The following is a 10,467-nucleotide window of genomic DNA, read 5'->3' as shown; positions in this document are numbered from 1 at the left end:
TACATTTTACAGAGAGTAAACTAAGTCTAGAGTAGGGGAAGAGACTGATGGAAGGTCATGTATGGAGGGACTTGAACCTAAAACTTTGGCTTCCATATCCACTGGACAGCTAGCCTGCCCTTCCTCCTCATTTTAATAAGAGCATTCCCCCATTCTCCCTCCCTGAGCTCTTTATTGTGGGCCTCTCTCAATGTACTCCTCATTTAATTGTAGCACCTTGCTTTAAGCGACTGCCCCAGAGGAAACTCTGTGGGTACCCATTCCTTTTTTTTTTAAATTAAAGATTTTTTTTAACTAATAAAAATAATCTTTATTTCTTCCCTCTTTCATTGAAAAAGAAAAGAAAAATGAAACCCTCATAACAAATATGCATAGTTAAGCAAACCAAATTCCCAAATTGGCCGGGTCCAAAAAAATACCAATCTGCACCCTAAATCCACGGGCTCCCTGTCAGGTGGGTAGCATGGTTCATCAGGGGCTTTCTGAAATCATGCTTCATCATTGTCTTTCTTTCTTTCTTTCTTTCTTTCTTTCTTTCTTTCTTTCTTTCTTTCTTTCTTGCAGAGAAAATTGAGGTTAAGTGACTTGCCCAGGGTCATACAGCTAGTAAGTGTCTGAGGTTGTATTTGAACTCAGGTCCTCTTGACTTTAGGGCCCTTGCTCTAACCACTGTGCCACCAAGCTGCCCCCAAGTCATTGTTTTAATCAGAGTTCTTTCCATCTTTTTTGTTGTTACCATGTTGTTATTGCATAGATTATTCTCCTGGTGCTGCTGACTTCATTCTGTACCAGTTCATACAAGTCTTCCCAGGTTTCTCTGAATCCATCTTGATAATTTCTTATGGCACAAAAGTATTTTATTACACTCATACGCTTTAATTTGTTTAGCATCTCCCAATTCCCCAACTAATGAACACATCCGCTTCATTTCTAGTTGTTAGCTATCACAAAAAAGAGCCACTATAAATATTTTTGTACATGTGTCCTTTTCCTGGGTACCCATATGGTGTGCTTTCCACTAACAGTCAGCCAGTAGGTACAAATGATTCTTAGCAAAAGCATTTACTATGATGGCATAGTAAGGAGAGTCAGGTTGTCACCAAGCATTTATTAAGTGCCTACTATGTGCCAGGATTAGCAGGTACCAAACATTCCCCAAAATAAACTTGGAATGCCTTCTCCCCCAAATACATGCAGCACAAATGAGTGAGTACAAAATCAGGGTACAATGTTAATGGGTCACACAGGTATGGAATGTGTATAATAGCCAAGGTAACTTACAACTCCTGGCAATGTGGGGCTTCCCTTGGGTGCAGCATCTCTGTTAGGTGGGTCACTCCACTGGGTTCCCAGTTTTTATTCTTCTCCACATTGCCCCTCAGTTGACAACTCTTCATTCTGGAGCTGTCTCTTCTTTGTGTTCGAGGGTTCCTTCCTCAAGTTCTCCTCCCCCTTCAAGTGATTTCAGTATCAGTGGGGGTCTCTGCTCCCACAACTGTGCCTCAAACTGATGAACTCTCAAATTGTTCAAGGGAGTGTTTCTGTCTAGACAACTCAGATGTAGGTGGTTGGTTCAGTAAAGAGAGTACTGGGCCAGAAGTCAGGAAGACCCGAATTCAAATTCTGCCTCAGATGCTTACTTAATACTTAATAAATGTTTATTGAATGAATGAATGAATCTCTAAGCACACATAGAACCAAAGGTTTAGAGCTGGAAGGCACCTTCATGGCCAAAGGATCCAAACTCTTCATTTTACAGAGTAAGAAACTGAGTCCCAGGAAGGCACAGGGACTTACTCAAGGTCTCACAGATTCCTAAACGGTGCACCCCAGATTCTAAAGCACGCCTTCTAATTCACAGTCCAGTGCCCTTGCCACTACACCAGTCCTTAGTTCCAACTCAATTTAAGCATTTACTAAGCGCCTTTTACTTTGTTTGCCCTAAGGAGTTCTTTCGTGTGTAGTTGTTTGCACGTGGTCTTCCCCATTAGAATTCAAGGCGCTTGAGGGCAAGGGTTGCTTTTTCCTCTCTGTGCGCACAGGGTGCCTGGCCCATAGTAGGCATTTAATAAATGCTCATAAACTTGATTTGCAGGCCCCGGTGCCAGGCCCTGGGGATATAGGCTCGGCCCCTCAAGGAGCCTCAGTCTAGCCCGGGGCTGAGGTGTAACCAGGGCAGTATAACCCGGGGGCAGGGGGAAGCAAGACCACCCACGGGGCGCTGGGCAGAGCTGGCCAGAAGGACGGGGACTGTGAGGGCAGGAGGAAGTACACCCAAAGCTCCGGGCTGGGAGAGCAGGAGATGGAATACCGCAGGCTCCGGGAAGCCCCCCGTGGACCAGTTAGGCTAGAACCGAACGTCAGGCTCAGGCGCTTGGACCTCACGCACCAGGGAGCCATCGGAGATTCCTGAGCGACACGGTCAGACCAGAGCTTTGCGGATGGGCGGAGGCAGGTCGGGAATCAGCGCAGGGGCCCGTTGCCATGGTCCAGGAGAGGGGCTGAGGGTGAGGGATGATGCAGGGTGGAGGCAGCGGGAAGGGAGGGTACAAGGAAGGGGACTGAGAGAAGGGGGGGAGGGGGGAGGGGACGTGGTGGGCGTGTCCTAAGCCTTTGGAGGGGCGGTGTCACGTTTCTGGGGATTCTCTCAAACTGCGGCAGTGACTCCGCCCCCAGGCATTGAGGGCGGGGTCGCGGAGGCCGGAGCCCCCTCCCTTTCTCCATGCCCCGCCCCCACCCCCGCCCCGCCCCGCCCCTGGGGCCCCCGGGCAGCTTCTGAGCTCTGCCTACCGGACCCGGCCGGGCGGGCGGAGCCGGGCATCCAGGCTGCTGGAGGGATCGCAGCCCGAGCCGGGGCCGGGGCTGGGGCCAGAGCGGGGCCCGACAGAGGCCAGCTCGGCCCCCCAGGCCCGAACCATGTCGGCCCCTCGCGGCGGCTTCTACCGACAGGAGCTTAACAAGACGCTGTGGGAGGTCCCCGAGCGCTTCCAGAGCCTGAGCCCCGTTGGCTCGGGGGCCTACGGCTCCGTCTGGTACCGGGCGGGCTGCAGGGTTTGGGGGCTGGAGGCTGGAGGGGGAGGGCACGTGGGGAGAGGGGCCCGGGGAGGAGTCGGGGTGGTGGCTGGAGAAACACCCCCCCCAGCCCCGCCCTGCCCTTCCAGGATCGAATGAATGAATGAACGAACGAATGAAAGAGGGGATGAATGGAAGTTCCCTTCCCCCGCCCTGCCAGCGCAGTCGGAGGAGTCCCGGATACCCCCAGCCCCCGCGCTGGCTGGCAGGAGCGTCCCTGCATCTTACGGAGGAAGGGACTTCTGGACTTGTGGCAACTCCTTCTCCAGACTGCCCCCAGCCCTTTCAGAAGCCAGAGCTGGGGTGGGGTGGGAGGACCGAGTTCTGGGGCTGAGGTCATTAGCTAATGCCAGAGATAATTCAAAAGCCCCTTCTCTTGGGGGTGGGGGTGGAGGGAGGCAGCTGGGTACATACTGTGTGACTGTGGGCGTCCTCTCTCAGGTTAGCCTGATGTCTGTGCGTCCCAGCTCATACTGACTTCCTGGGGCCTGGTGGGAGCCCTAGATAATGGGGGGAGGGGGCGATAAAGGTTCCATAGTGTTTGATCGTCTGACCGGTCAGCTCTTGGCTCTGTCTCCCCCCCTAATCGACCACACACATGCTGACCCCAGTCCCCTTGTGACCATTAGGGATTCTGTGAGAAGGCCAGTAGGGCTGAGGGGTAAGGCCTTGTGTCAGAGAAGCCCAGGTTGGAGGTGGGGGAGCTCCCGGCCCTGGGGGCTCCCTCTTCTGAAAGGCAGCCACAGCCCTAGGGGCTCTCCCTTCTGGGGACAGATACAGCTCTGTGGGAGTGCCCCTTTGGGGTGACAGATGCCGCTCTGTAGGAGTCCCCTTTCTGGAAGAAAGCCATCACTCAGAATGGGGGCCAGGGACAAGAGAGATGAGCCCAGAGCCGTGTTCAGGGAGCAGGGAGTACAGACCTGGACATGGGCTGGACGTGGGAGAGCTGAGCGCTAGAAGTATGGGAAGGAGCTCCTGGTGAGGGGTGGGCAGCCAAGGCTCAGGGAGAGCCAGGCTGGCTGCAGGGGGCACATAGGGCCCCACCTTGACTCTGGGCAAGCTCAGGCTTTGCAGACTCACTGTGGTAACAGCTGTAGCCAAGCAGAGAGGAGCACGAGGAAGGGACTGCTGGGAAGAAAGAGAGAGGTCTCCGGGCACTTCCCCAGCTCCTGAGAGGAGGCGGGCATCCTCTGTGGAGTTCTGGAGGTCGCTTGTCAAACTTCTAAGGAAGATTGCTGAGCACCTACTGTTCGTAGGCCACCTCTGAGGAGACAGTTGAAAGAGGCTCTCGTCCTGCCCCCAGGGGGCTCACCTTCCAACAGAGAGATGTGACCTAGACCATTGCAAGCAAGGGGTCTCAGAGACCTAGGCCAAACAGGAGAAAACTGAAGCCAAGAGAGGGCAAATGAGATGTCCAAGCTCACACAGGGAGGCAATGGCAAAGTTAGACCCCAGGGCCCCTGAATCTCTGGCCAGGGCTCTGGGCACACTGCACCAGGATGTTTCTGAAGTCAGGGATCCAAATGACTCCCCTCCCAGGCAGGGAATCAGGCTCCTTAAGAAGGGACAGACGGGGGCTCTGCGGATGTGGGAGTTGGGGAAGACAGTCTAGCCCTGGGAGGTTAGACCCTAGCAAGGAGGTTCAGGGAAAGTACTCCAGAGAAGAGAAACCTCCGTGGGCCTTGAAGTATGGATGTGATGCCAGTAGAAAGAGATATGGAGTTTGGAGGGGGGTGTACCAGGCTGTGGGAACAGTGTGTGCAAAGGTGTGGAGAAAGGAACTGGCCTGGCTAGTTTGTTTTCAAAGCAGGAACATCTGGAGTCTGAGGGAGAATAGTAAGTTACAAGCTAGAGGCAGAGGTTGGAGCCTGGCAAGGCCTTTATGTCAGGCTGAAGTGTCAGGACTTTTTTCTCCTTCAGGTCCTGTGGAACAATTAAAGTTTCTCGAGCAGGGAAGTCACATAATTCAAGTGACGGCTGTAGGCGAATGAACGGGGAAGTCATTGTCAGTCGGCAGGGGCACTTCAAAGGAGAGACATCGTTTCTGACCCTGCCTGGCTTGTTTGACTTCACAGATCAGGGCAGTGGCATAGAAAGTAGATTCCCGTATTTCAGCACAGCACTTGACAGGTTTTCCCAGGATCTCTGTGGGCACAATGCAGGCGGGAGAGATTCAAAATCCCCAAGGGGCAGTGATTAATTGTCAATGCTGACCCAAGGAGGTGTTTACCAGAGCGCCCCGAGGCTCTGCCTACAGCCTAGCATTCAGAATAGTCCTTTGCTGTTTGGCAAAGACTGAAAAGACAAACTTATCCAAGGAGTGAGCTGAAGCTCACAATACAACAGCTAAGAGTGTCCAAAATGGTCTTGACAGGTTGGGCTGAAACTAACAAGAGGGAATTGAATAGGGAAAAATGTGAAGTCTTATGCTATGATTTAAAAGATCTCTGCATACTAGATAGCAATTTCTGTTAAAAAAAAAATGTGAAGATATCGGTGGACTGCAAGTTCTAGCATTCATGCCAAGAATGGATCTTCTAGCGGCCATTGTTCCAATCCTCTCATTTTACAGAAGAGGAAACTGAGGCTCCAAGAGGACAAATGACTTGCTTGAGGTTATACATGTAACAAGTAGCAGAGCTGGAATTCAAACTCAAGCCCCCTGATCAAATTCAGTTCCCTTTCTACGACAAAGCACAGCCTTAACATGAGTCAACTCCAGGACATGGAAGCCAAACGTGGAGCTCACCGTTGGGCTGTTAAGAGAGGCAGGATGTCCAGGAGTAGGAAGGTGCTGGTCTCACTGTCCCCTGTACTGCTCAGACCATGTCTGGAGTCCTGTGGTCAGTTCTAGGGACCCCCTATTAGGAAGAATGTTGACAAACTGACCAGCAGCCAGAGGAGGGTGGTCAAAGTAGGGTGGGAGCCTCCCCAGAAATAGGGCAGTTTTGGGGAGAAGATACCCAGCTCCATTTGGGGCATGGGGAGTTGGCAGTCTCTGTGGGACTCCCAGAAGCTGAGGTCTCCCAGGACGGGTGGTTGGGAGTAGGCCAGCCTGGAGCTTGGGACCTGGGTCTCCCTGGAGCAGTTGACTTGAAAGATCCAGGCTTGGGGGTAATGGAGAGATACCCGGAGAGGGCTGTCTCTGCCCAGCCATTGGAAGCTGAATGGGAGGAGGGCTACCTCAGCCTTGGAGAGACCTGCTGGAGCACTCCAGTCCTGTACCTTTGACCTTTTTTGTAACAAGAAACTCCCTTCCTCCCTCTCCTTACCCACAGGCAGGAAGCAACTTCCTCAGGCCTGCCCTCTCTACTTCCCCTCATTGTGGTGCCTCAGGCCCCTTGCCTCATAGCTCTCCCTCCCCTCCTAACCTGGAGCAACCCCCAAAGGGCCTGACCTGACCCTGGCTCGAGCCCCCCCCCCCCACCAGAGCGGAGTGAGTGAGATCACTGAGTCGATGTGGGGCTGCCCCTCCAAACCACTGAACTCCTCGACTGTCTCCCACCCGGGTGATATCCCTCCCCTTCTGGGTCACGTCTCTGCCCAACTCAGTTTGGCTGGGCTTCAGCTAAGACCCCTCATCCTCTCCTCCAAGAGTCCCCAGTTTGGGGGTCAGAGGAGGAGAAGACTAAAGCCCCTCCCTCAGGGAGCTCCTAGCCCAGGGGGACAGAAGAGGCAACCCCAGAGCCTGCAGCCTGGGAACCAAGAGTAGTGGCCCCAGGCTCTGGGAGCTCTGAGCCCCAAGGGAAGGCTCCAGTGTGTCCATACTCTGGGGTAGGGGGAAGCCAACATCAGTACCTAGGGTCTGGATCGAGGAAAGATGGTCATTGCCTGAGTGGCTGAGCCAGTTGGGCAAGTGACCCTGGGGTCTTGGGGGCCAGGTTGAGCTCAGGTGTGTGTGTATGTAAATACTTAGTACCTGCCAGACTGTCTGGCTCCAACAATTACTGTTGGTCCCTAGGGACAGAAATCAAGCTGCCTCTTCCCTTGGGCTTGAGTTTAATAAGGCACAAATGAAAAGTAGAATCGATGACAAAGCCCAGAGAAAGTCCGTGACAGATAATAGCATGGCATGTGCTTACTGACCCCACATCTGTACCCCAACACGTCAGCCGGGTGCTGTGCCCTGCGGGAGCTCCCAGTCAATGAATGCTGGAGCTATGTCCAGGATCCAGTTCTACCTTCCTCTCTCAGTACCAGGAGCTCAAGGAAGGAGGGGGCCAGAGCTCCCTGGAGCTGGGCGATCCTGGTGGCTAGATGATCTCCAAGTCTCTGAGGTCAGCTGAGGCCATGAGGTAGGGAAACTGAGGCCTGCTCTGTTCCCAGAGCACTGACCTTGGTCTTAGAAGACTTGGATTAGAATCCCAGCTATGAAACTCCTTAGCTGGGTGACCTTGAGGAAGCCACCTATCCTCAGTTTCCTCATTGGTAAAATGGGAATCATAATATTTTCAATACTGTCCCCTCAGGGATGTTGTGACACAAATGGGAAAGCTTGGTAGAGATCCAGTTGAAAGGCCATTCATTCATTGAGCACCTACTTGTGCCAGAGCCTGGGTAGGGATCTGAGCCCCTGCCCTCAGGGGTTTGTGTGAGCTGTAGATAGAACACCTTTGTACAAGTAGCAAGTACTGAGTATATGCAAAGTCATTCCAAGGTCTAGGAGCTGGGCTTTGAGGGACAGCTACAAGACTGAGGTGAGCAGAGTGGATTGCAGATGAGGGTGTGTTGGGAATGCAGGAAGCCACTGGGATAAAGGTATAGGAACAAGAGATGACTTGGCATGTGCGGGGGACAGTGAGGTTAGGGAGACTGGAACAGCGAGTATATGCAGAGCTGTTTTATGAAAGGTCAGAGCCAGATTTGGGGGAGGATTAAATGCCAGGCTGAGGATTTTGTATTTGATCCCAGAGGCAATAGGCAGCCATTGAAAATGTTTGAGTAAGGGAGTGACAGTCAGATCTGTGTTTTAGGAATGCCAACTTACTGGTTCTGTGGAATGTGGATTGGAAAGGAGAGAGGATGGAATTAAGGGTGCAATAGCACAGGAGGAGGGCAACGTGGGCCTGAACGAGGCGGGTGGTCATGTGAGGAGGGAGAAGATGGGAGAGCTGTGTAAGGATGACTCAGAGGCTGAGAAGCTGGGAGGTTGGAGAGATGATGGTGTCCGTGACAGAAGCAGGGAAAATGGAGGTGCAATGGGGTTGGGGAGAATGTAATGAAACATATCTTCAGAGAGTTGGAAGAGTGTTTAACAACCATTTGGTCCCATCCACACCCCAAAAAGGAGACAGAGAATTCAGGGGATGCTACGGTCAAATGAGGGTCAAGGAATGGGTGAGGGCTAAGGATGCAGGAGAGGTGGGCACTTCTGTCGGTGGTAGACAGAGCCAGGGTAAGGAGAGGTCAACGATGTGTGTGAGAAGGAATGGCTCAAAGGCAAGCTTGAGGATGGGATGGGACCAAGGCCTTAACAAGAAGGACTACCTCCTCAGGAGACTGGCATGAAGGAGGAGAGAACCTGGGCTCATGTAGAGGGGTTTTGAGGTGTGATGGGAGTGAGGAGAAGAGGGAGCTCATAAGAGGTGGCTTCTGTTTTCTCAGTAAAGTAGGAAGTAAAAGCCTCTGCTGAGAGGGAGGCCTGAGGGATGGAGTAAGGTGCTGAGGGAAGAACGGAAAGTTAGAGAGTGGGATAAAATCAATCGGGGCAGAATGGAAAGATCACCGTGCAGCAGTGAATGCTCCTTCGTGGTATTCACTAAGAGCATTCAGAAATGAATGAGTAGGAATGAAAAAGGCAGATGGTGGCAGTAACCAAGGACTGGGGTTTAATGAGGTGGGACTGGTGATGACAGGGTGGTTGATGGTGCTGGGTTGAACTGATGAATCATAGAGGCCAGACTGTGAAGGGAGGGAAGAGAGATCGGAATAAGGACAAAGAGGGGTTTCAGAAAGGCGAGGCTGAAGGAGAGATTGAAAGATAGGAGGTTGTGGTCAGTGAGCTGGACCATGGAGGTATGGTCAAAATCAAGATGATGGCCAAGCTGGAGGTGGAGTGAAGGTGGAGGAGGTCAAGGGAGGTCAGGAGATTGGTGGACTGAGAGGCCAGAGTCTTCGAAGTCACAGCCATAGCCACGAGCATGAGGGCAGCGATTGGGCTGAGAGACTGAGCCATGCTGAAAAGGGGGACACGGGCTGGAAGCTGGTAGAGAACAGTGACGAGGAGTGGGATTGAGATCAATATGGAAGGAGTGACCAGCGAAATAAAGGCAGCAGCTGACAGGCAGAGGGACTTTCTGAAAGCCGGTAGGTGTCAGTGGGAAAAGTGAGTGGAGTCAGGAAGACTTGAGTGCAAATTCTGCCTCCAGCACTTATTATCTGGGCTACCTCTGCTGGCCACAGGCTCGAAGATCCCTTTGAGCCTAGCTCGAGGATACTGTAAGCAGGAGGACTGAGTGGAGCCCATGCCTCCCCTCCTGCCCAGGGCCTTGGGGCAGGATAGGAGAGAAGGAATGGCAAGGCCTGGACAGGTTGCCTCTCACGGGTCAGCCTCTTCACTGACCCTGCAGAAGGGGCCCCCGGGGCCCGGGCCTCACTGCTCCTCCCCACAGCTCTGCTCTGTCTTGTCCACATTTCTGTATGGAGGTCTTCCTCTTAGAGCCTAGGGCCTTCTCTCTTCTTGCCCCATTCCTAGGGACAGATCTTGACCTTCTCCTCTTGTGAGCGTGGGGCCAGTCTAGGACTAGCTCCCATGACCTGTGCTGGTCCTCAGTGTCTTCTTGTCTGGCCTCCTTCTCTGGATGCAGAGAGGGACAGGGGGACAGGATTTCCCATGACCCAGGCCCGTTTTCTACTTACTCCATATTCTCCTAACCCGTCCCCATCACTAACTTGGCCTGTTTTACAGCTCTGCATATGACACCCGCACTCGGCAAAAGGTGGCTGTGAAGAAACTGTCCCGGCCCTTCCAGTCCTTGGTCCATGCCAGGCGGACATACCGGGAGCTCCGGCTGCTCAAGCACATGAAACATGAAAACGTGAGGAGCTTCAGGGGTCTGGAATCTGGGGGGAGGAGGTCTGCTGGGGTTTGGAGGCCCCTGACAGGACGCCCCTTGTCTCTACCCAGGTCATTGGCCTGCTAGATGTCTTCACACCAGCTACTTCCATAGAAAACTTCAATGAAGTGTGAGTGGGGTCTAGGGGTGCACCTGCCCAAGGCCCAGGGCTGAGATGGGGCGATAGTACAGTAGCCTGAGGCTATGACTCTGCCCTTCTCATTGGTGAGGGGCCTACCTGATCCCTGATCCCTCCTGGAGCCCTCCCTATCCCTGGACCCCCTCCTCTAGTCCCTGAGTCCTGGGCCCCCCATCCCTCATCCCTGATCCCTGGGTCTCC

General features: G+C 53.2%; 1 protein-coding gene across 1 annotated transcript in view; it reads left to right on the top strand.

Moving 5' to 3' along the window:
- Positions 1 to 2,866: 2,866 nt before the first annotated feature.
- Positions 2,867 to 10,467, top strand: part of MAPK11 (mitogen-activated protein kinase 11) — a 15,312-nt gene continuing 7,711 nt past the window's right edge. The window contains exons 1-3 of the mRNA XM_027854295.1: positions 2,867 to 3,032; positions 9,980 to 10,109; positions 10,199 to 10,257. Of these exons, the coding sequence (XP_027710096.1) occupies positions 2,917 to 3,032; positions 9,980 to 10,109; positions 10,199 to 10,257 (305 nt within the window). The 5' untranslated portion in view covers positions 2,867 to 2,916. The remainder of the gene's footprint in view (positions 3,033 to 9,979; positions 10,110 to 10,198; positions 10,258 to 10,467) is intronic.

This window comes from Vombatus ursinus, unplaced genomic scaffold (genome assembly GCF_900497805.2).
Source record: "Vombatus ursinus unplaced genomic scaffold, bare-nosed wombat genome assembly UNPS02010394.1, whole genome shotgun sequence".
NCBI lineage: Eukaryota > Metazoa > Chordata > Mammalia > Diprotodontia > Vombatidae > Vombatus > Vombatus ursinus.
Note: the sequence above shows the minus strand (reverse complement) of the source record. Positions and strands in the feature narration are given on the sequence as shown.